We start from the raw sequence: 26,210 nt of genomic DNA, 5'->3' as shown, positions 1-26,210 counted from the left end.
AGCATTTTTAATGCACAGAAGAGAACAGAAGGAAGTCTAGAAAGAATCACAGACAAGTAGCACAACTTTGAAAGTGGTATGTTGAATTTATTATATATTTAAAAAGAAAAGCAAGCTCTATATAATAGAAAACTGCAATTTCATGCATAATCCTTTTTATATTCTACTCTGTATATGAAAATGCTTATTTTATTTGGTGTCAAGTTTAAATATTAAAAATCAAGCAGATCAGGTTGAAGTTACTTTAAATGCACTCCATGTCTTTTTTCATTTTTATTCTCTTCTAGTTTTGTATTAAGATATACTCTACAAAAAGTTGGTTGTCTTACTGTACAGGCAGGTATTCAGATGATTCAGTTATTATTTCCACATCTATGAAAGTCATGTCCCATGTGTTAAAATACAATCTATTTCAGTTTTTAAATGCTAGTATTCACCACATCTAGTATTTTCTATTTCTTTTCTTGAAAAGTTTTTGGGATAATTAGGTCTGAGATATCTATGCAGTAGTTTCATATTGCAACATATTTTTCCCTGTATTCACCTATACCAACTTTACACTGAAGACTTCAGGATCAAAATATATATTGATTTAATTGCAATCTCACAATGATGATCTAGATCCTTTTTCTTAAACTTTTGTTGCTTCTTACTTACTCTCCCTGCCCCCACCCAATAAAGGTCTTTGAGGTAAAATAGCTACAATCAATCAAAATAAATGAACACCAATCATGTCTGAAAACACATGCCTCATTCCACACCTCTAGAAAATCACATCTCTGCCAAGAGGCAGGAGGCATACTTCACCAGTCTTCAGAAGTCATGACTGAACATTCAATCATAAGAGCTTAACAAGGTCTTCATGGAATTTCTCTACTTCCTCATCATCTGCAACAGAAATAGTATGTAAGCTACAATTATTTTCACAGTGGTCTTTTGAGAAATACTTAAAAGCAATTGTTCTGGGGTGGGCACAAGTCAGGACAGGCCCCTAATGGTTTAGGATCAATACTAGGACAAAATGAGACATTCTTAGGTCACTCAACAAATAACAAAAAAGAGATGTACTTAGTTATAGTAGGTGGATAGTCAACAAAGACAGGCATTAAGGACACCTTGAGTTGATTCAGCTGTTCAAAGTTTCCTTACCATTCAATTAACCAGTTAAGTCTCAGAGAAGCCTGAAGTTCCCTGAGACTGTTTTGTAATCAGAAAACTAGGAAGTGATATCAACAGCTGGAACCTTTAGTTTCATGAGCCAACCAAATCTCAAAGATTTTAGCCTAAATTAAAGCTAGCCTAACTTGTTTGAGGAAAAGGGTTAGGCTATGCTCTTACCACAGCAATGCAATACAGACTAAATGTCCCATGAAATGATGCTTTTATTGGCTTCTGAATACATGATACAACTAATTCCTTCAACACCTTTACCTGCCTCTCCAAGGAAAACCTACAAACCTATATTTCACTTAGCTAGTCTAAAAGATGGTCCATTAAGTTCTTGGCATTTGTTTCCCTCTTTTCTGCCATTATCACATAAGTAACATAACGGGGAGAAGGTCACATAAAACTGAGAAGTATTTCAAATTTTTGGATCATTCATCTGATATTTCATATCAGGCTCATTTCCTGAGCTGTATGTCTATGAAAAAAAAATTACCTCTTACTAGCTAAAAGTATTCAGATGAGAAAAGGAACAAAAAAAACCCCATTATTCTTAAACTAAAAGATTTAGAACTTGTAATAAAGTGTTCAGTAGGCAAATTCCTAATGGCACCCAGACTATGTTTATTTAACTAGCCAAGAAATGAAGGAATATCATTATAGGTGGAAGGCATTGTTGTTCAATTGTTTTCAGTCATGTGTGATTCTTTGTACCCCCCATTTGTGGTTTTCTTGGCAAAGATATTGGAGTAGTTTGCCATTTTCTTCTCCAGCTCATTTTACAGATGAGGAAACTGAGGCAAACAGAGTTAAGTAACTTGTTCAGGGTCACATAGCTAAGTTAAGTGTCTGAGACCAGATGTGAACTCAGGAATATGAGTCTTCTTGATTCCAGGCCCAGAACTCTATCCACTGGGCCACCTAGCTGCCCCAGGTGGGAGACATAGTAACTTTTTACAAAGATCTTTAAATAGCCTTTTGGAACAGAAAATACACAGTAGATTAATTCTAGTTAAAATGTATGCTCAGCACTTAGTACAGTGACTGGCACATAGTACACATGTAATGTTTATGGAATTACTTACTGACAAAATGTCAGTCACTGAAAAGATAAGAAAATGTATCTTTCTCTTTTGCAGAGGTGGGAAATTATGGGTGTAGAACAAGGACTATACTATCAAACTAAATTGATGTGTTGGTTTGAGTAACTGGTATTAAACCTTAAAGAATTCTAATTGATGTTTAAAACTGAACATTATCTTTAAAACTAAGAAAGCGCAGTATTTTTAAAGTTATCACATTCCCAAAACCAAAGTCTACATACAAAACAGCATATTTCTAAAAACATTCAGTGTATACATATTGTTTCAAATTAAATGGAGTCATTAAAAATGTGGAAAGATGAATCTGGGATCTTTTAGCAAAAACATTTTTAAGTAATTGATATAAGGGAAAGCAACTCTTTTTAAACATATAAAATGCTACTAACTCGACTACAGAGGCTCAATGAGCTGAGAAATAATCAAACTTTTTCTTGATAGTAAGCAACTTTTATTTGAATTCTGGAAACAAGTGGAATTCTACAAACTACTTAAAGTATGTTCTCCAAGGTAAACCCTAGGTATTTTAACATCTTGTAACAATCACTTAAAGATTTTGTCTGCTGATTTTATAAGTATCAGTTCATATAAAGTATGGAAAAAAGGTAAAAGCATATAAAGTTGTGGAATTTGCATTAAAATTTTTATTTTTAAACATTTATAATTCATTTTTATTTATATTTATAAAGTAATTAAGGGGGTAAAGCACTTTTTTCAAAACAATCCTATAAAGTGGAATCCTTTGAGAGGTTTGTTTTTCTTTTTCCTCCCATTCCTTTCATCAACAGAAGCAAAGGAAATAGGAACAGCAGAGACACATTCTTCTGTTCTAGTAATTCCCCTCTCTATCAGTTGGGCTGAAAAAATCAAGAAGTTCTTCATTTGGGACATATCAAAAAAGTCTCTCAAATGACCATTCTCAAATAGTCTCCTTTCAACAACTCATCCTTTTGGACCCTTAAGTATAGAAGGTTCCCCCAAACTCTGTCCTGAGTCCTTTTCTTTCTCTGTCAAATACCTTGAAGATAAAACCTAAATGAGCTGTATTCTCCAGCTTTACCAATACTGACCATCTACTCTGTCAAAAAGAAAGAAAAGTTATCTTATATGATCTATTCTTCAAAAATTTTTTATTTATGCCTTGAAAACACAATTACAAAAGCCAACAGACAAAAATGGTCGCAACTGGAGATGCATGCAACATTTGATTCCCACAGCTCACAATTCACCACTGAGACAATGTTTCTTCATCTGTTATTGAGGACTAAAACTGGTTCATTGTAACCAATCTGAGTTTGACAGTACTATTCTTCATCTATACATAGCTAACCATATCACTCGCCTGATAAATCAACTCCATGAGCTTCCCATCACCTCTAGGAACAAAAATAAACCTCTTTGCAATCAAGAGTTTTTTACAACCTGACCCCCATCTTAACTTTCCAGACATTATTGTATACTATTCACCTTCATGCTCTCTGCAATGGCCACTTCCTCCTAACTTCTGCCCTTAAATCTTCCTAGTCTCCTTCAAGTCTTACCCTGAGCATCACCTTTTCCAGGAAGGGGCCTTTCCTGGTCCTCCAGCTGCTTGTGTCTCCTCCTCAAGAAAGGGTTCATGTATTTTGCATAAGCCTTTTATGTGTCTATGGTTATCTCCTCTGTTAAAACATAAGCTCTTGGGGTCGGCCAGGTAGCATAGTGAGTAAGAGCACTGGCTCCAGTGTCAGGACGACCTAGGGATCAAATCTGGGCTCCGACACTTAGCACCTACCCAGAAACACCTGGCCGTGTAACCTTGAGCAAATTACTTAACCCTGATTGCTTAAAAAAAAAAAAACCAAACATAAGCTCTTCAAGGGCAGGGGTTATTTTGGTTTTTTGTCTTTGAATTTCTCAGTATCCAGCCCAGAGCCTGGAGAGAGATCTTGCAAGGAGATGGATACAGAAGCAGGACTGAGACTAGCACCCCTGTTGGGCCACTAGGAAACTGAGGCAAAATCAGGAAATGGATTAGAGACCCTAACTGAATTCTGTTTGCTCCACTCTTTTCAGGGAGCTCACTACTTGAATATTTTCTATCTTCTGTTCTAAGCCATTTAGTTATCCAAATTTTTTTTCCTCAAGAGCTCTAATTTTATTTTTTTCCTCTTGCTTCACTTCTTCATACACTCATAAGAGTCCTTGTGGTCAAGTCAATTATTTTGAGGCTCTACTTATATTTATGGAGTTCTCTTGGGCTTTTCCTAAATCTGCTCTATTTCTTTACTGTACTCAGAGCTCTCTTTCATTTAATCACCCTCCAACCTCAATTCCTGGATTGGGACTTTGTACCAGTGCCAGGCTCTGCCCCTTCCACTCTTAGATGTTATGGGCAATGCCTGACTATCCTTGCCTATACTGTAATATGGATGCCACTTCTGCTACAGCCTCACTACAGTTTTAGATGGAGTAGCTAGTTCTTGTCTCTGTGCTTCAGCCCTGTTTAGAACAGGAAACTGGTTTTAAAACTGGGATTGGGTCTCACCCTCTGCTGAAATTCTTGGCTTTTGCCTCTGATTCCTGGTGGCCCAGTACAGTTCTGGTTTTGGCCCTTTTTCTGCCTCCTCCACACAGTCACTAAACCAGGAATTGGGCTAGTCCCTAACAGAGACCCTGAGAAGAGGTTTCAGGCTTCTTGGAGAGTGATGACAAGTTTCTACCTCAGCTTATCCTCAATACCTGAAGCTGGCCACTGAATACAGAAACCCCATAAATTTCAAGCCTCATACTGGTTACTTCCCATTCCCCTGTCCTTACCCTGCCCTCCAAGTTGTAAAGGTACTGTGCTGATGAAAACTGGTTCTCCTTTCCTGAGCAGTTCTAAAGAATTAGAAATCTTAACTTCAGGTCTCTTGAAGTCTTTAAAACATGCACAGGAGGCTGGTAGGTGGAGTCATCTCATCTCCTGAACTGTGACTTCTCAGGAACTAACTTTATCTTGCTTTGGGTCTCAGCAAGCCAGTAATATGCAGCTTGCTTCAGGGTTCCTTAGTAAATTCCCTCTAGCCATTCTCTGATGAAGTCCTGGAATGGATGGAGGAACTTTGGTTTTACATACTCATCACTGTTTCATCTTTTAAAACTTACCTAGAAAATTTATTAGGAAAGGTGAGTCTACAGTCTTTTCCATTATCTTTACCAAAAGTCAAGTTATGTTTTTAAAAGCATACCCTGGGCAAATTACTTCTGCTAAAGTGTCTAACTTGTTATTTTCCAAAATAATTCTGTGTGTTGGATATTTGACAGTGGTGGTTCCTTTCAGGTATAGGGTGAATTAGATACAAAGAGGTCCCTTCCAAATCTAGGAGTCTATGAATGGTTTTTTTTTTGGATGCTTGTACCCCTAGGACTTGCACATTTGTTGACTCTGAATTCAAGAGCTCTATCCAGGATAAAATTTCCTCTATAACTGCTTTTACTGACTACCTTTGTTGCTAACTTACGTGATTTTGTGATAATGTGATTATGTGATTTTGAGGTAATTCCTGCCCTGCAGCTTCACAGAAGCATAAATATCCTGAGTCACTCTGTCAAAATAAGAATAGAAGAGACATAACCAGTCTAAGTATTAATTACCTGCCAGTTCCCCAGGCATCTTCTCTATCCTTTTTGGCCTTACCCTCCCCAAACGAATCAGATTCAAACTTCTCACTCTCTTCCCACAATGCCTGGTCCTGCTCAACTCATAGAAGAACCCAATAAAAACCCACCGGACTTTACTGGGTTTGGTGCCATCCCTTCCACCAAACCCCAGTAGACCTGACCAGTTTCCACTCCCCCTGACTGCCCTTCTTTTTGTGATTATGTCCCCTCAATAAAGCCGGTTGGCTTGCTTTACTTTTTCTATATTGTTGTGTGTTCTATGTTTCCCTGGGCTACACTTTGGGATCCCTAAACCTTACTGAACCTATACTAAGACCGGCTGGCTTTCTTGTGTTTGTTGAAAACTAACTAGTCTTCCAAAATGAGTGCTTTGAAAGACAATACTTATATGTACAAGTTCTAGTATGTTTGCTGATTATTTGATTAAAAAAAATTACTTGGGGTGGCTAGTTGGCACAGTGAATAGAGCACCAGCCCTGGAGTCAGAAGGACCTGAGTTTAAATCCGGCCTCAGACACATAATATACACACACACAAAAAAACTAGCTGTGTGACCTTGGGCAAGTCACTTAACCCCAACTGCCCTACCTCCCCCCCCAAAATCAAAAAAACTCTAAAAAATACATTACTTTATAAGTACACCTTAATTTGGTAAAAAAAAAAAAAAGAAAGAAAGATCAAATTAAGCTCTGAGAAATAACAAATTTGAAAACTGTATAGTCTAATAAAATTCTTTTTCCCTAAAAACTGTGTATGACAAGTATAATCATATAAGTGATAAAGAGGAATGATATTCATTCACTATGTAAGCACTACTTTTCATAGGAAACTTTTCTAACTTGTTCTAGCTTTCTTCCTGCCCTCTCATTTCTTATTTTCATCTATATCAAAATACATTCTTAAGATATTATATCTTTCCCTACACAATGCTACTTCTTGTTTTTTTCTCCAGTACCTATAATTACTTGCTAAATCAGTATAACTAACACTTAGGATATCCCTACAAAATATTCTTTGCCCTTGACCCCATTTTCCTATCTCCTTTAGTACCCTGAGACATCCATCATGCCTTCTCTCTCTTTCAGCTACCTATAAACTGAAATAAATTAAATCTGAGAAGATTCTGGGGAGATGGCAGAGTACGTCAGAAAATTCCAAGCCCTCCAGATTTCCCCCACAAACAAGATAAAATAGTGCCTCAGTGTTAATGTAGAGTGGTAAAAAATAAACAAAAGTTGGGGAAGAACAGTGGTCTGCCAGGGACAATTGGAGAGGATCTGAATCCAGAGGTCCGGTTCCTGTGAAACACCTCCAGGCTAGTTCTCCTGAAATAGCAAGTGGTAAACCCTGGAGCTAGCAGAGTTGGGGCCTCAGCCCCAACCATAAGAACTTCCACCTCCTGGACAGTATGGGAAATCAGGCATCTGAGTAGGGGAAGAATGAGGGAACCTTTATTGATAAGAGATGCCAGATCCAGCTATTCAGCCAAGACTTGGTCCTGGGTGAGAAGGAACCAGGAGTGTAGAAGCACAAAGATGCCATTGGCTGTGGGCACTTACAAGATGGTGAAGTTCTTGGTTTCTATTCCAGCCCAGAGGGGAGAACTGAAGGAGAATCTGAGGCTAGAGACACCATCTGCCATACCTCAGGACATACTGTAGGTGATTACAATAATAAGCTGCTACTAATAAATTTTTTAAAAATGAGCAGGCAAAGGAGAAAGAATCCTACTATAGAAAGTTACTATGGAAATCAAGAAGACTTCTGCGGTTCATCCTCAGAAAAGGATACTAAAGCAAAAAAAAGCCTCTTGAAAAGTAATATCAAATAGTCACCTGCCCAAAAAGATTCACAGAACTTGAAAAAAAATTTTTTTAATTAAATGAGAGAGATTGAGGAAAAATTAAAAGAAAAATGCATGAAAAACAAGAAGATTATGAAAAGACAATTAACCAACTGGAAAAGGAGATCCAGGATCTTAAGGAAGAAAAAAACTCCTTGAAAATCAGAATTGAGGAATGGAAAGCCACCAAAGTTACAAGAGATCAAGAAAAGTAAAACAAAACAAAGAATGAAAAAACAGAAGAGAGTGAAATGTTTCATAATTAAAACTGATTTGCATAGCAAATCAAAAAGAGAAAACATAATAATCGGACTACCTGAAAACTATGATAAAAAAAAATCTTGATACAATAATATAAGTAATAATTAAAGAAAAATTGTCCTGAAGTGTTAGAACAAGAGGGGAAAGTAGAAATAGAAAAAACAAACCACTGATCACCACCTCAAAGAGATCTCCTGTGAGGAAAACCTATAGGAATTTTCAGTCAATTCCAAAATCCCCAGATCAAGGAGAAAATATTATGAGCAACAAGAAAACAAAACAATTCAGATATGGTAGAGTCACAATTAGAATCACAGAAGACCTAGCAGCATCAACACTAAAGAAGACAGGTCTTGGAACATTATATATCCAAGAGTAAAAGAACTAGGGTTCAAGCATAATCCTGAATTAAATAAAAAAGGGACATCCAATGAATTGCCAGATTTTCCAGATAAAATCACTGCAACAAGACCTGAACTAAAAAGAAAATTTGACATACGAGATCCAAAAGAAATATAAGGTACTTATCAAAGACTAATTACAAGGGACTCAAATAAGGACAGACTGTTTACTTTTTATATGAGGAAATATAAAATGTATGTCTCAGAGTCTAATTAATAATTGGGCAGTTTGTAAGAAAGATTGGGGTAGACCTGAGTATAATATGATTCTAAGAAGTAAAACCATTTAGGGAAAGGTTAAAAGAGTAATTATCTTATACAAGTGAGGTGTGAAAGGAAGAACTGACAGAGGAATTCGATGGGGAGGAAGGCTGGTAGTTCTGAAACCTTACTCTCATTGGGAATGGGTTCAAGAGGCAACAACATATATAGATCTAGAATGCTATAAAAGTTTTCTAAATTCAGAAAGAAAAAAAACACTAAGGGGACAGAGAGGGTGAAGAAGATAAGGGAGGGATTTTTAGAGGAGTGGGTATGGGAGTAGGATAAGGGGACAGTACAGAAGGGTGTTTAGATTAACAGGAATGAGAGGATAAGGGAAGGATGGGGGGAACAGGTTAAGTAATAGGAGGGGCAAGGTAATAGATAGAAGAAAAGTACAGGAGTCAGGAAGGATAGGAAATAAGAGATACACACAAACATAAAAATAAAGATCAGGAGTAGAATTTATTAGGGAAAAAAAAGGGTAGTGATCATGATCTCTACAAAGTTAAAGCTAAATTTAATCAAAAGAAGATAATAGGAAAACTACACTATGTGTCAGCCATATTAATCAATATTGTTTTAGACTTAAAATAACTAGACAATATGAGGTAAGAATACTGCTGTGGTACAGGAAATGAGATGATTTGGTGGACTTAGAAAAATATGGAAAGACACAGACCTATTAGGGAAAAGGTTATCCACTTGCAGAGAAATAAGACAAATAATTATAGTTATGGTCTTACAGAGATACATACACATGTATATGTCAATATATGGCTATGATTATAGATATTTAAGTATATATATGTGCATGTAAATATGTGTATATATTAGTATATGTGTATATGTATAGATAAAAAATATACTGGCGCTTAATTGTAGCCTTCTTGGGGGAGGGGAAGAAAAAAGAACAAAGTAAAAAGTGTACAGCAAAGAACAAAAGAAAACTTATAAGGAAGCAAAGAAATGATGGATAGCTCTGAACACAATAGGTAATACTTATTATATAGGCTTTCTTGAAATGGAAATTTATTGCTGTATATTTTGAATCCTCTGTGATTCAAAATTCACACATTCTGCTGTGCAATACTTCTTTTCTTTTATTATTGTGTATTTAAGTTTGTTTCTTTTCCTCTTATTACGTACTTATATTGTAGTATTTAAGTTTAAAATATTTTTAAAAAAGAAACGTATTGAAGTGCCCACCAAAAATTATACACTAGAGTCCCCCTAAACCTGCTAGAGGGGACCCCTACTGGGTTCCTTGGAAACCACCTAAGAGGCTCCAATAGTAAAGAAATGTTTCACCTGTGTTGCTAAAAACATGCCACAGATTCCCATGGATTCAGGTCTGTTTCGCTTCAGTAGAAATAATACTAAGGCTTTGTTTCAACAGAAATAATACTGAGAATGTTTTGCTTCAATGGGAATAATACTGAGAAAGCTTCGCCTCAATAGAAATGCTAACCCCTTAGAAAAATATTCTGTTGCTAGCAATCACATTGTCTATAAAATTATGTCTAACAGAAAGCTCAGGACTGTCTTTCGGTCTGAGAGGCAGTCCCAGCCGGTTAATAAACACTCCTATCAAATTATAATTGGCCTAGCTGTCCTGTTAATTCTCAGGTGTCCATTACAGTATAAAGGCTAAAATTCTTTTTTAAAAAAAGAAAGAAATTCAACAAACATTTATTAAGAGCCTACAATTTTTGCAAGGCACTATGCTAGGGAGTGCAGATAAAAGGACAAAAATAAAACTACTCCTGCCCTTAACTTAAAATCTACTGGACTTTACAAACATATTCCACTCTTCACATTCTTAAAAAAATTTTAAGCTACCTTTTCTCAAAATTCTCTGGAATTCTGCTCTCCCTTCATTGCTAAATTTCTAGAAAAAAATGATCTATACAAAATTACTTCATTAACAGCTTATTTATTCTTTAACTCTTTTACAAGTCAGTAGGCTCTTTGAGAGGAGACTGTCTTATCTAAACTTTTTATCTCCTTTCAGTGCCTAACATTACAAATACACAATAGAGACTTAATAATTGTTTGTTGTATTGTTCTGGCTTCTTTCATACTAACAAAATAGCCAGACACTCTTCAGGATCGCCAAATGCAATGGTTTTTGTTTCCTTTTACTTATCCTTCTTCATTTCTCTAAGGGCTTTGGTACTGCTAATCAAATTCCCTTCTTCCTGGGGATCTATGTCCTACCTCTGATACTCTTATGTCTATACCTAGATTCTTCCTTCAGTCTCTCAAATGGAGGCATTCTCTTAAAAGTTAATTCTTGGGCCTTTTTCTCTCATTTCATACTCTATTTTTTTTTTTTTTGTAAGCAATCAGGGTTAAGTAACTTGCTCAAGGTTACAAGGCCAGTTATTTCTGGGTGTGGTACTAAGTATCTGAGCCCGGAGTAGATCCCCAGGTCATCCCAACACTGGGGCTGGTACTCTTACTTGCTGAGCCACCTGGCTGCCTCTAAGCAATTGGGGTTAAGTAACTTGCTCAAGGTTACACAGCCAGGTGTTGAGTGTCTGAGCTTGGATTTGATCCCCAGGTCATCCCGACACTGGGGCTGGTGCTCTTACTTGCTGTGCTACCTGGCTGCCCCTCATTTCATACTCTTATATACTGCCAAAGCTTCAAATGATTACCTCAACAAAAATGACTTCTAAATATGTATCTTCATCCAGTACTTCTCTCAAACCTCATTTGCAAATGCCCAATGATACCAAGATATCCCATCTCAAAACTCATACGTCTAAAATAAACTTATTTTTCCTTTAAAACCTAACCTACTCCTAACTACCTAATTTCTGTTAACTTCAAAATCATTTTCCCATCACTAATGAAGGCCTTTCCCCTCTCTCATCCCCATGTTACTAGATCCTGCTGTGTCTACTTATAAACAACTTAGGTAAATTCGTAAGTGTATTTCATGATTAGGCAGCCTACCTAGAAGAAGCTGCAAGCCACTTCAAGGGAAGAGGGGGCAGGCAAATCAAACTACCACCATCACTACCACACTTCCTTCAGATTCCATAGCTCAGGACCCTGAACCCAAGGGTCTTAGGAATAGCAGTCCCTCTCAGACCAGACCAGCCCTGTATGGCAACATCTGCGGAAGCAACCATGGTGGAAATACCACTTGGCAACTGTTTCTGCTGGAGCTTTTACAATCACAATTACTGGAAACCCAGAGAAGAAAGTTCTTGCCCCCAGAGGCTTTGGCACTGTCAAATGGTTCAACATCAGAAACTGATAAGATTTTAACAGTGGAAATGACATTTAAAAAGATGCATTTTTGGCTTCTCTGCCATTACACCCTAAGGACCATGGGACTTTTCCACTTGATTTGAAGCTGAAACCTTCTATAAGTGTTGTCTTCCCATTAGAATTGTGAGTTTCTGGAGAGGAGGAGCTGATTTTATTTTCTATTTATTTCTACAGCACTCTGGCAATTAATAAGTTTTTTCATTCATTCCTTCAAAACTACAACAGAAAACAAATATTCCTAAACCAGGAAGAAAAATTATAAGGGTTTTCAATAGTCTGAAACATCCATAGTTCTTGATTATGAGAGGTGAATAAAATTTCAAAAGAAACTGTATAGAAATTAGTTTACTGTATAGTTTACATGTGGAATTGGAAGACACAGAGATCATCTACTTGAATGTTTCCCTACTCAAACCTAGAGTGGACCTGTAAAATAGTGAAAAATCTCTATTGAGAGTTCTGCCCTCTTTAGTCTTATCATAGAGGTTCTCTTCACCTCAAAGGATAGGGAGACAGATCTGTGGTAGTAAAGGTAAAAATGTGCCACAAATGAGAGCTGGTCCACCACAGCATATACAATTTTATTGTTTGGAAAGAGCATAATATAGTTGAAAGTGCGCTGGATTTGAGGTCAAAACCATTTTGCCATTTATCAGTTGTGTGACCTTGGGCTAGTCATGTAGTTTCTAGTGACATGGATTCTCTGGGCCCTAGTTTTCACATCTGGCTGGACTAGATGGCCTTTACGAACTCTTGTAACTCTCAATCTATGGTCCAAATGATTGTAAGGGGCCACTTAATTGTCATAAACAATTAATGAAAAGAAAGAAGTTAATCCTAATTTATCCTGCAACAGATTCTCTTTTCATATTAATTATTCCTTCAGCTCATTTGGAAAAAGCCAAGGAAAGTTCTAGACTCTTCCTTATAGTGCATAATGGTGGAACAGAGACTTGTCTATTCAGGTTGGTTTACACTTGCATACAGAATATAGCTTCAGGTGGTACAGTGGATAGAACAGTGGGGCCTGCAATCAGGAAGACCGGCCTCAGACACCACTGGCCTCAATTTCCTCAAGTGTAAAACAAGGATAATAACAGCACCTACATCCCATCATTTTTATGAGAATCAAACAAGGTATTTTTTAAGCGCTTAGCACAGTGCCTAGCACATAGTAGGCCCTATATAAGTGAATTATTTATTCATCATTATTATTACACACACTGTTATCACATATTCACTATTATTACTATTGCATACAAACTTGCAGAGACAAAAGGACTGAGACCTATTATCTCATTTTAAAATATTTATAAATCAAGAAACAGCTTACCATACTTGTTAGCAGAGAGTTTTGTATTAATCAAACCATTTGATTTTCCAGTAAGACATTTGAAAAAGAACCTTTGATATTAATATTGCCACTTCTAAAGTCTAAAGGAAGCATATAAACCTACCTCTCAAGGAAGCCATATAAACCTACCTCTCAAACAGGTAAGATAACATTAATAAATGACTTTGCAAAATGCTTTATACCCACTTTGTCAATTCAGCATCATAACAACCTTAAGAACTAAATCAGAAAGGTATTATTATCATCCCCATTTTTTAAAGAAGGAAACCAAAGCTGAAAGAGGTCACATTACTTTGCTGTGATTATGTAGCTACTAAGTGTCAGAGCAAGCATTTCAAGCACAGTACTCCATTTACTAGACCAAGCTGCCTCTCAAAATTACATGTACACAGACCTAAGAATATTAACAATGTCATGAATAGCTACAAAATAAACATGAAAATGGACTGGCTTTTCTTTCAAAGACCCTCCTATGATTTATCTGGGCAAAAGAAAGGTAATAAAAAAGAAAAATTTAAAAACCTACCGGATCAATGGTAGGTAAAAGGTCTCTTTTCTCTTGACCACTGCTTTCATCTTCATCAGTGCTATATTCTTCCATGGTTTCACCACTGACAAAGTGAATGACCCGTCTTGGAATTTTCTTTTTTTTCCCTATGACACCCAGCTCTACATTTTCAAAGTTTCCATCACAATTCATTTGTACCTGAAACACATTACAGAATAAAAGGTAATTTTATGTAGGTTTGCTTTTTATCCCCTCATTTTTGGAACACACACAAAAAGAAATTAGAACGGAGAGGGGCCAAGCCCTCAATTAACCTTCCTGGACTCAGTTTCCTCCTCTATGAAATTAAGGGACTGAACCAGATGACCTATGAGAAAAGACAGTTTAAACTCTAAATCAATGATCCCACTATCATTTCACAGACAAATCTAGAAAGGTTTTGTGGTTTGCTCAAGGTAATAAAGTTAGTTAGTACTGGGGCCAGTATTGGACTCAGTCTAGGACTTCTCCTACTCTACCATTCCTTCTCTCTCAATAACAGGAAAAAAAAAGAGAAAGAAAAGAGAAAACCAGAAACTAACTTATTTCAATTGATGATGTCATTTTTATGTTTTTTAGAATTAAGAGTAAATGGAATTTATGGGGCAGCTGGGTGGTGCAGTGAATAGAGCACCGGCCCTGGAGTCAGGAGGACCTGAGTTCAAATTTGGCCTCAGACACTTAACACAAAAACTAGCCATGTGACCTTGGACAAGTTGCTTAACCGCAATTGCCCTCCAAAAAGCAAAAAAAAAAAAAAAAGTAAATAAAATTTTAAAAATTAACTAGAAGGCAATAGGGAAAAATATGAATTCGAGATCCTACCCAATAGGTATTTATTAAATACCAACTATATGCTAGGTCGTAGAGATCCAAAGGTAAGAACAAAAACAATCCCAACTTTCAAAAAACTTACTTTCTACTGGGGGTAGAGGGATGAGGGGAAAGGTCAACATGCAAACAAATACATGGTAATTTGAGGGATCACCACTAGACCACCCCCAGAAGAGAAGTCTTGAGAGGAAAAAAGGAAGAAAGGTAAGACTAAATGCTGTTGCATTATGGAAATGTTGGCATAGTTAGCAGTAGAGGCCATGAAGTAGGCTAGTTTCTCTTGCAGGTTAACAGACTGGAATTCACATCATAGCTCAATTACACTTAATTAATGTGTAATCTTAAACCATAGGCTCCTCATCTGTAAAATAAAGGGTTGGACTTATACTTATAACCATTACCCTATATATGAATGTGGTCAAGCAGCACAGAATGAATGGAAGTATACCATAGTTTAAAAAGAAAATCTTTTTTGAAAATTATACATAAATCTAGTTTAAAAATACTATAAACTATAGTTCTTAAGCTATAAAATTAAGTATGTTAGGGGTATTCAATAAAGGAAATTTTTTTCAAATGCAGAGAAGTTGAGGAGAATGTAAAAAAAGGCCTTTGAGGATGCTGCAATTAAGAGATCATAGGTAACTTTAGAAAGCAAAAATGAGTTATTGGACTAAGTTAACTTTGGATTCTCAGAAGTTGCCAAAGATCAGGGGATATTTTCTCTTCAGTTTATCTCATCAGAATATCCTGGTGGAGCTAGAAATCTCTAAGACAGAGGAGGCCTTCAAGTCAGAAATCAGTAAGGCTCATTTTCTTCTGGCCAGGCTGAGACTCCCTATTTTTACAATCCTTTTTTTTTTTTTTTTTTGCTATTTCTTTAATTTCAAAGGTTACTTCTAGAGGAGATGTTTACTCAACACTCACAATTTACCTCTTCCACAATTCCGCCCTTTGATACTTCTTCAGAAATATCAACAAAATTGGCCTATTCAATTGGTTCACAATATAGCAAGTCAGTTGTACAGCAAAATAGGACCTTAGTTCAAAGAGGTTTATGGTGGTGATAAAAATATGGTGAACAAATCATACAAAATCCAGAACATTCTTTTAAACACTGATGAAGTAGTGAACAAACGTTACTGCAATAAATCTGGAAGGAATAAAATATAGCTTGAACAAGCTTGGTCTAAACTTTCCAAAAGAATTAGGACATTATTAAGAGAAAATGGACAATAAATATAACTATGTAATCAGGAAGACAAAAAAAGAAACAGGGAATGAACATTAATGTCCATTCAGGCAATAGGTTTCTTTTAGGTTAGCTGAGAAATGTTTTCCCTTGGAAATTCTATGTTAAAGGGGTTTGTCATAGACCACTATTCACAAACTGTTCAGTGTTATCTGCTTACACTGGGATGGGTCTTTCTACCTTGTTTCTAGGGCAGATTTTCAGAAGTGCTACTTCCAGCTGTCACTCATTGTTCCTTTGGAGAGGTCCCCTAGGTAATGCTGCTCAAACCTGCTAGTTAAAAAGACAATATAATTTAGGAGCGCCTGACAAAACACTGGTCTTCCAATAACTAGTTCTTGGGTAAAAGCCAGTACAAACCATATGGAGTCAAAACTTGTAAAATTCAGAGCTACAGTGTAAATGCAACTCATGTGAAAGTTGTGTTGCAATAGTCACATGTCATTTTTTTCTTTTTCTTTATGGTATTTTTGGAAAGAAGGGCAATTGGGGTTAAGTGACTTGCCCAAGGTCACATAGCTGGTAAGTGTTAAGTGTCTGAGGCCACATTTGAACTCAGGTCCTCCTGACTCTAGGGCCAGTGTTATATTGACTGTGCCACTTAGCTGCCCCTACATATCATTTTTTCTTTCCACCTTGCCCGAGTCCCATAAAAGCTATGGATAATACTGTCCACAGGTTAAAAGAATTTTTTTTCTCATAACACTCATTTATTTTTACATTCTAAGTTCAAAATTCTGATTACTTCCCACCTCCAAAATATCAATTATGTGTGTGAAATCATGCAAAATAGATTTCCATATAAGATATGTCATTTTTTTAAAAAGCAAGAAAAATAAAGTTAAAAAGTATGTTTCAATCTTTACTCAGAGTTTCTCAGTTCTCTCTCTGGAGGAGGATAGCATATTTTCATCATAACTCCTTCACAACTGTTGTGGATCATTGACTGTATTGATTATCGTATCTAAGTCTTTCATAGTTGGTCATCTTTTTTTTTTTGAAGTTGTTCAGTTGTGTTCAACACTTTGTGTTATGTAACACAGCATGCTTATATTCTCCATTATCTCTTGAAGTCAATCCAAGTTCATGTTTATTGCTTACCATTACTGTGTAAAATGTTCACTTCATTTAGCATCAGTTCATATAAATTTTTCCATGCTTTTCTGAAACCAATCCTGCTCATCATTTCTTATAGCACAATAGTATTCCATCATATCATATTATACCACAACTTGTTCAATCATTACCCAGTTGATGGGCATTCTCTTAATTTCCAATTCTTTGCCACCACAAAAAATAACTGCTATAAATATTTTTGCACATTTGGGTCCTTTTAACTTTGATCTCTCTGGTACATGAACTTAGTACTGGTATTGCTGGGTTCAAAGAGTATTGCAGTTTTATACTCCTTTGGGCACAATTTCAGATTGTTCTGTAGAATGGTTGGACCAGTTCACAACTTCACCAACAATTCATTAGTGTCCCTATTTTTCCACATGCCCTCAAGCATGTCATTTTCTTTTTCTGTCATATTAGCCAACTTGATAGATATGAGGAAATATCTCAAAGTTGTTTTAATTTGTATTTCTCTAATAAGTAATGATTTAGAGCATTTTATATCACTATTATCTTTTTATTTAATATTTTATTTCCCCCAATTACATGTAAAAACAATTAATGTTCTTATAACAATTACATGTAAAAACAATTAACATGTTTTTAGAACTGCTCCTCTATGTCCTATCACATTTGACAGTTTAATTCCAAGTCCCAGAAGTGCAATTTTTTAATTTACCGAAGAGATTAGAGTAACCTAAAGGGTACAGGATTGAGGAAGGAATCATGGGTTCAAAAATAATTTCTCTGCAAATATCTTACAAATCTGTATATCCATCTCTCATCTCCCTCCTGAATTCCAATTCCAAGCATCACCAATAAATTATTGTAAACCTTTACTTGGATGCCCTGTAGACATCTCAAATTCAACATGTTCAAAATTACCATCTCATTATTCCCCCCCCCCCCCAATATTCATTCTTTTTTCTAAATTCCCTATTATTTTCAATGGTATCACCACCTTTCAGTCCTTATAGTTACCCCGATTCCCAACTTGAAGTCATATTCATTTTTTTTTCATCCCTCTTTATCCAAAGAGTTGACAACTTTCATCAATTTTACCTCTACAGCACATGTCTACATCTAGCACTCTAAGGACCTCACGACTACCTCTTGCCTAAATAACTGTAATAATCTTCAAACTGGTCTTCCTATCACCATTCTCTCTCTTCCCCAAACAATTCTCCAGGCAGTTGTACAGGTGATACTCTTCTCAAGGCACAGGTCCAATCATGTCATATCCCTCCCTCCGGAAGCTTCGGTGGTTCCCTACTGCCTCTATTCTATTTTATTCTCCTCCCAATTTTTTCACACTCTACTTCAGCCAAACTGACCACTTTGCCATTCCTTGTGAAGGACATTCTCTCCCCTGCCTTTGTGCCTTTCCATGGGCCTGGAATGCTTTCTTCTCTTCTCCCATCTGCCTCCTGAAATCCATTACTTCTTTTAAAGCAAAATGTAGGTTCCATCTTCTACACCTGGTCTTTCCTGATCCTCCCAGCAACTGATGCTCTCTTAATCCTCCTCCCCCTACCCCTTTTAAAAAAATTACTTTGTATTTATTTGTGTTCATGTTGTTTCTTTAGGTAGAATGGGAGCTCTGAGAACTGAGACTCTTTTGGTTTCCTGTTTGTATCACTAGTGCCTTGCACAGTGCTTGACATATAGCAGACCCTTAATAAATTCTTGTTGAATGAAACAGAATTGAAATTATTTTTATTTGATCTGAAAAGATCTTTTCAAATAAACCAGAAGATGCATTTGTGTGAAACCACTTTTTCTAAGCGTTGGTATAGCTGTCTAAGCTTGTACTAATAATTTCTATCAATGAGAAATTCTAATGCTTAGATTTCACATCTTATGCCATCTTAATTCTGGATGAAATTTAGGTGTGTGGAAAAAAAATTAACTGATCAACAAGTATTTATTAAAAAACTACTATGTGTTAAGCATTGTGCTAGATGTTGGGGATAAAAGTGTAACCAATGAAAAATCCTTACTCACAGGAATGAAAATAAATGCATCACATGGTTAATAAGAACAGAAAATGTGTTAGTTTCACATAATACATTTTAAAACACATATTTTTTTCTGAACTGAAGCAGTTTCACAAAATAATTTTCTTTTTTGTGGACTTAAACCATATTTGGCTTAATACAGACTTCTGGAAAAGGAAATTTCAGGTGTAAATAATATATTCTGACTAAGGAAGTCAAATCCCAATCAAAAGAAGGTCAAGAGTTAAAGATAAAGACTCTAACCTAAGTAAATTATAAGATGCAATTTCAATGAAGGTTTTGCTTTATATTATATGTTATAAATCCACTTTTCTTATTCCTTGAAGCCCTACTTTTTAATATTGAAATTTAAACTGCCACAAGATGATATCAGAGTTGCTATTCAAGACTTTCTACCCAACAAGTTTCTCTTGAAATTATTATATATATTATATATGATACACATACAATATAACTATTATAAATAACACGTGTGTGTGTATACACACACATATAAATTTTACACACACACACAAACTGGGCACATTGGCCTGGTTAGAAGCCTGGATCTAATTTTATTTCCTATTTTGTTTCTGACTCCCTTAACCAGACTGGCATGTGTAGTTTACTTTAAAAGCTATTGGTATGTTAGACTCAATGCCATTTTTACTGAAACTGTTATGAGACATACTACTTTGTCTTAAATGACAATCACTTCAGAAGAAGCTAACTTACTCCATATGTTGAAATATATTTTGTCTTTTGTTTTAAAAAGACACTATCATTTCTAGACCTATTCTCCCCACCCTAGAATTGAACTCTCCCTCTTAACAAAGAAAAATTACTGAGCAAAAATAAGTAATACTGTGACAAGGTTACCAAACTGGTAGATAAGAAATGCAGGCACAGTAAAAGGAAATGAACACTGACTCTAGACAAACCTTAGGGAGTCAAATCCTGCCCCTGAATCTTACTACCTCTGACTGTATGCAAGTCATTTAACTTTTTTCAAATTCCTCATCTAATAAAATGGGGTTGAGTTGCACTAAATTGCCTCTGAGGTCTCTTCTAGCTCTAGATTGAAGATCCTATGAATAAAATAGGTAAATTAAATTTTAGAAATCTCTGATGCTATTCTCATGGAGACAAAAAATTTAGGAGAATCCTGAACTAGATAGTTAGAACTCAAAGAATAGTCATTAATTGTTTAATTTGTATATATTATCTTTAAATTTATTTTGTATATACTTATACGTATACTTGTCTCCCCCTTAGAAAGTAAGCTCCTTGCCAGTAGGGACTGTTTTATTCGCTACACTTTTATCATTAGCACCTGAGTAGGTGCTTTATAAAATGCTTGTTGATTCACATCAAGCTGGCAGGAGGTCTCCAGGAAGACCTCTGTGCTTGGCTCTGTGCTGTTCAATATTTTTTATCAATGACCTGGATAAAGTAACAGACACTATGTTTATCAGATTTGCAGATGACACAGTGGGGGTGAAACAAACATACTAGATTAGAGAGTCTGAATCTAAAAAGTTCTAAAAGACTAGAGCACTGGGCTAAAACAAATGAAATAAAATTCAAATAAATGTAAGTATTATGCTTGGGCTTAAAAAAAAATGACCTCAAAAGTACAAGATGGAAGAGGCATGATCAGTTTTTCTTAAAAAAAAAAAAAATCCGGAAGTTCAATATGTCAACTGGCCTCCAAAATGTTAATGTAAACAAGTTGTCTGTGACTTCAGGTAGTAGTGAGAGAGGCACAACTTCCAAGTTGCAGGTTCCACTATATTGTTGATCTCTGGTCAAATTATAACTGGAGTATTGTGTTCAGTTCTGGGCACTTCAGTTTAGGCAAGACACTGATAAGGGAGAGACTGTTGCTCAGCTGTGTCCAGTTCTTCGTGACCCCACTTGGGTTTATTTTTTGGGCAAAGATACTGGAGTGGTTTGCCATTTCCTTCTCCAGCTCATTTTACAGATGAGGAAATTGAGGCAAACAGGGGTTAAGTGAGTTGCCAGTGTGAGGGATAACTTGCAGTGAAGTTTCCCCATTCTGAACATCCTATATACATGTTTATTACTTCCTTATATTTTGTAACTAAGTTCAGTATTGTTTCCCCATATATATATATGTAAGTCATTGTGTATTTCAAGGTAACATAAGAGCTATTGAGTATTAATACAATTGATTGGATTAACTATTGAGACCAAATTAGAGGTGTTTTTAGTTTGGGGAAAGGAATGGTAGTGTGAGAGGTAGCAAAGGGTTAAGTTTCTATAGAACTGCAAGAATTGCTGAAACAAGACTACTAATAAAAAGTACCAGACAGTAGCCTTGGGAAGAAGTTGAGTTCCTAGTTCCCAGAGAGCTCTTAGATAATACTAAAAATGAAATAATGTAGAATAAAAGGAGCTGGCAGCAGCAGGTGGATTTGACCAATCAGAAAGCCAACATCAGCCCTGGGACACTCAGGCCCAAATAAGGACACATCTAGGTTGAACTAAAGGGGGTTCAGTATTCTGAAGCTGTTACTAAGCTTGCGTAGTGGACCTCATGTATTATGTATGTTATCTAACAAAACTAGAGCTTCATTAGTAATAATTAGGTTAATGAATGGAGAGGGCTTTGAGCCGATTGGCTGGCATTAATAAGAAGACTGTGAGCTTGCCTTACCAACCAATGGTAAGGTGGGACAGTGGAGAGGGTGTGGAATTCCCACTTTAGGGCTTTATAATCTTGCTTTTGCCTTCTGTAGTGCTGTTCTCCTCTCTTCTGACTCTCTGGTTGGATTTGGGGACGCCCTTTCTCGAGAAAGATAGTAATAAAGTTTTTGCTTCTACTTTGAGAAGTCTCTGAGTTATTGTAATGGGAATGTAAATTTGGAAGATCTTCCCTGCCCCTAGGCTAAAGTGCACCTGGAGCCTGGGGTGGGAGGCTTGTTTTTCAGTAGATACTTCTTGATTGGCCAGTGAGTCAATAAGGTTATTACATTCTCTGAGCCAGGAGAAGGCTATATAAGCCCTGATGTGTAGCTTTGTTTTGGGGCTCACTTTGAGAAGTGTTCTGTGATTTGATCTGGATTCTGGGAAGCCGTTGTCTCCCCCCCCCCCTTTGAAAAACCCAGATGTTGAAACCCAGATGTTGATTTGGTATGGATGTAATGGTTGGACAGTTTGGAAAGCTGTCTACTTGATCTGTTTCTGTCTTGATAATTCTGCCTGTATACTCTGAAGTTCAGGGTACTGACCTTTTTCCCCTCAACAAGGTAAAGGATATATGTCTGACTGATTAAAGTAAGCTTGTTAACCCATTTTGAGTTGCTTTCCTTTATCAAAGCAGATCCAAGAACCTGTGTGAGCAGCCACCCTGGGGACGCTTGGGGTGCTTGCTGCTACAGTTATTTTGGGTGAGTGGTCTTCTGACCCATACACCAGGGTCACACAAGCTAGTACCCAAGGCCAGATTTGAACTCTGAAAGATGACTCTTCCTGACTCCAGGCCTGGCACTCTATCCACTGCACCACCTAGCTGCCCCAATAAGGCTGAGATAGTGAAGGGCAATCTATTGCTACATGAGGATCCAATGGAGAAACTGGGAATGTTTAGCCTAGAGAAGAGAAGATTCTTCCTAAGGAGGATATAATAATTGTCTTCTTTTTTAGAAAATTAAATGATTTCTTTTTAGTTGTCAACCATCACTTCTATAAGTTTTAAATTTTCTCCCCCTTCCTAAGATGGCTTGCAATCCAATATGGGCTCTACACATACATTCCTATTAAAACACATTTTCACATTAGTCATATAACTAATGGGAAAAACCATGAGGAAGAAAAATAAACAAAATAAAACATAACGAAAAAGAAAATAATCTGCTTCATTCTGCATTCCAACTCCACAGTTCTTTTTCAGAATGTGACTGGCATTTTCCATTTGAATTGTTTTAGGTCCCTGCATTGCTGAGAAGGGATAAGTCTGTCAAAATCAGTCCTCCCACACTGTGGCTGTTACTGTGTACATGTTACCATATACAATGTTCTCCTGGTTCTGCTCCCCCCACTCGGCATCAGTTCATATAAGTTTTACCAGGTTTCTCTGAAGTCCACCTGTTCATCGTTTCTTATAGCAAAATAGTATTCCATTATATTCATATATCACAACTTGTTTAGCCATTCCCCAATTGATGGCATCCCCTTGATTTCCAGTTCCTGGCCACCACAAAAAGAGCTGCTATAAATATTTTTTTACATATGGGTCCTTTCCCCATTTTTATGATCTCTTTGGGATACAGCCCTAGAAGTGGTATAGCCAGGTCAAAGGGTATGCACAGTCTTATAGCCCTTTAGCTTAGTGGTTCAAGGTGTTAGCAGGAAAGTAAACAATGTCTCAGTAGTCAGCAGGTTAAAATGAACTTAAAAGAAAAACTCTGATATAAGGAAAAATTTCAAAACAATTAGAGTAGTACAAATTTGGACTGGATGGCCTTAGAAAATCGTGGATTAGGTAAAACCTTTGTTGGAAGTCTTGAAGCAAAGGCTCTATTGACCTTTTTTTTAGTTGAGTTGTTTAAGGATTTCTTTCTCAAGTATAAAGTGGATTAAATGGCCACTGACATGATTCTCCAAATTCTAAATTTTCCCCCCTGCCATGTGTTGAAGTCTTTATTTTTTTTCTACTAGCTACTTTCCAATTTGCTTATTTATTTTAAGTTTTCAGCATTCATTTCCATAAGATTTTGAGTCACAAAGTTTTCTCCCCATCTTTCCCCTACCCCAAAATAGCCAGCCTACTGAATACCCCTTTCCTCGATCTCAAATTCTAAACTTTTTAAAAGTCTGAATAACCTATTTTCAACAAAGTAAATTTATACAAACCTACAACCACCATCCTAAAAAGCAAAAAATAAGCCGTGTGACTTTGGGCAAGTCACTTAACCCCAATTGCCCTCCAAAAAAACCAAAATAAACAAAAAAAAAAAGAAAAGAAAAAAATAACATGGAAATTTTTAAAACTTACAAATTAAAGACATCAATGACTCCTATTTCAAGTTATCCTTTCCTTTATAAAAATATGAATACAAGTATGTTCTGTAAAATACTTAGCACATCATTTAAAATAACTGAATGTTTAAAAAAAAACAAACCTTAACCTTGCCTTTCCAGAAACTCATATTGTGCAAAGCAATGTAATACAAATAACTTCAGTTTACTATCAAAGTGGTAAATCAAAGTAGAGGCACTCCCTAGTACCAAACAGAGAAAATGAGCAAGTTCAATTAAATAATTCCTATTTCAAAAATGACTCTTCCCTTTGTAAAAATATACACCTTTTTGTTAAATACTTTAAAAAATAACTGCTCAAAAAGCACTTGAGAACGAAATAGCCCCCTGGAAATTATTGATGTGGCTCCAATCCTTCCTCAGGATGTTAGTGGGCACAGGATCCCCACAAAATCATTTAGTCCCAGTCGAAGTGTCTACTTCCCAGGGGAAAAAAAATTCAAAAACATTCCACAGAAACAGAAAGAACAGTAAACTGCACTAGGAGGATGGACACTCCATCAACCAACAAAGATCACAACCCATCAATCTTCTACTAGAATTAGTTATAATGAGTTGCTTGAAGGAAAAAAAAGCCAAACAGCCCCCAAAGGTCAGGGGTCACTGGAAGCCAGGTCTCCCTGATTTCGAGCCCTGCGCTCTATCCAGTGACAGGCTGTCACTGCGGTCATTTATGGCTTTTGGCTATGACTCCTAATTAACTACAATTTACAAGGAATTTGTAGTTTTTGGAGAAAAAAAACCCCCAAAACCTCACTAAGTAAAAGCAGGCACCAAGACTCTGAGGCCATGTTTCACCTGGCTTCAGGAAATGAAAGCGAATGGTTCTCCTGGAAAATGGACATAATATTCCTTAACTAGGAGGGGAAGGAGGGACAATTTGTGGATTTTAATAACAAGGGGAACATAATCCCAGTACAATTTTCAGCAACTATTCCACTAAACCTCATTTCCGTAGGGGTTGACCGGGTGAAAGGCCTCCCGGGCTCGGGAACCAGCCCCCTCTACCAACTCCACTATAGTCAAAGCAGCCGAGCCCCGGGGGGTCGCGGGCACTAGTCAGCCCGCAAGCGGGCAGAAACGGCCCGCCTCCCCTAACCCCCCAGAGCGGCGGGGGGCGGCTGCTAGGCCGGGATCCGCCGGCTCCCCCCACCTACCTGTCCGGCCGGCTCCCCGAGTCGTGCCGCGGCGGCCGCCGCCCCCAGGACGGCTTCTCCCCTGGAAGGATCCTTGTTCATGGCGTGACAGGCGGCGGCGGAACTCGTGGCGTAGGCGAAATAGACCGTAATTGCCGATAAATCCGCATCCATTCTCTGCCTCCCGGAGGAGTCCGTGCCAAGGCGCCGGCCGCCCGAGCAGCATCAGCTGGGTCCGAGAGCAGACGCCCCTCTGGCCCTCGCGGGCGTGGTCATGGGCGTGGGCACGGGCGTGCGGGCGGAAGTCGCCCTTCTCGGCGTCTCCTCGAGTGAGTCCCGCCTCTTCCGGGGCGCGGGGCGAAACGACCCGCCCCGCCTCAAGCAATCATCTAAGCGTCTTTTGTCTCTGTGCTTTATTAAGTGCCAGGGGCCGCTAGTGGTGTGAATGGTGTTGACGTTCAGCCCAAAACTTTCCTGGGTCTTTTAGGCTGAGCAAAAAGAGAATTACCCTTTGCCATAAATCCAGTCTCTGTGGGACTTTTAACTGCATGACATTACTTTTTACTTTAAAATTTTTTAAAAAATCAATCTACTCTTTGCTATTAGCTTCCCAATTTAACAACTCATTGAGTAATAGGAAGTGCTCCATTAAACCTAGAACAATCCCATTTCTGTCATGCAAAAGGTGGCTGCTATTTCATTCTCTTTACCTTCTGCCTAATTTTTTTCCTTGGGAGTCACTTTCACATATTTTTATGAACATCGATTGGTTAATTTTTAACAGCCATAGGACAACTTAGAAGGAAAATGGCTGAAAAATAGATGTATCTAAATAGCAAATTTAAAGGGAATTTGGTGGAACAAAGCAGATAAAGAAAACTATAAAAATCTGTATCAAAACAAAAATACAATTTTTAAAGTTGGCATAGACAACAAAATATAAAAGCATA

General features: G+C 37.1%; 2 protein-coding genes across 2 annotated transcripts in view; both read right to left on the bottom strand.

The window, feature by feature from the left end:
- Window positions 1–26,210, bottom strand: part of SRP54 (signal recognition particle 54) — a 139,174-nt gene that overhangs the window by 44,275 nt on the left and 68,689 nt on the right. The window lies entirely within an intron of this gene.
- On the bottom strand, window positions 67–25,581 carry FAM177A1 (family with sequence similarity 177 member A1). The gene is made up of 3 exons (XM_069082252.1): window positions 25,282–25,581; window positions 13,841–14,020; window positions 67–888 (listed from the first exon to the last, which is right to left on the bottom strand). Exons 1-3 carry the CDS (start codon window positions 25,432–25,434, stop codon window positions 874–876), a joined length of 348 nt encoding a protein of 115 aa, XP_068938353.1. The 5' UTR covers window positions 25,435–25,581; the 3' UTR covers window positions 67–873.

Source organism: Petaurus breviceps, unplaced genomic scaffold, assembly GCF_028583685.1.
Source record: "Petaurus breviceps papuanus isolate PSGF00001 unplaced genomic scaffold, PetGlider_PUasm1.0 164, whole genome shotgun sequence".
Taxonomy (NCBI): Eukaryota; Metazoa; Chordata; class Mammalia; order Diprotodontia; family Petauridae; genus Petaurus; species Petaurus breviceps.
The sequence above is the reverse complement of the archived record's forward strand: the minus strand, read 5'-3'. Positions and strand labels throughout refer to the sequence as shown.

Excerpts from the sequence above, each read along its gene's own strand:
- FAM177A1 (XM_069082252.1), bottom strand. The coding sequence starts at position 25,434 with ATGGATGCGGATTTATCGGCAATTACGGTCTATTTCGCCTACGCCACG. Across the intron at positions 14,021-25,281 it reads TCGGGGAGCCGGCCGGACAG|GTACAAATGAATTGTGATGG; the intron begins GTAGGTGGGGGG and ends AATGTGTTTCAG.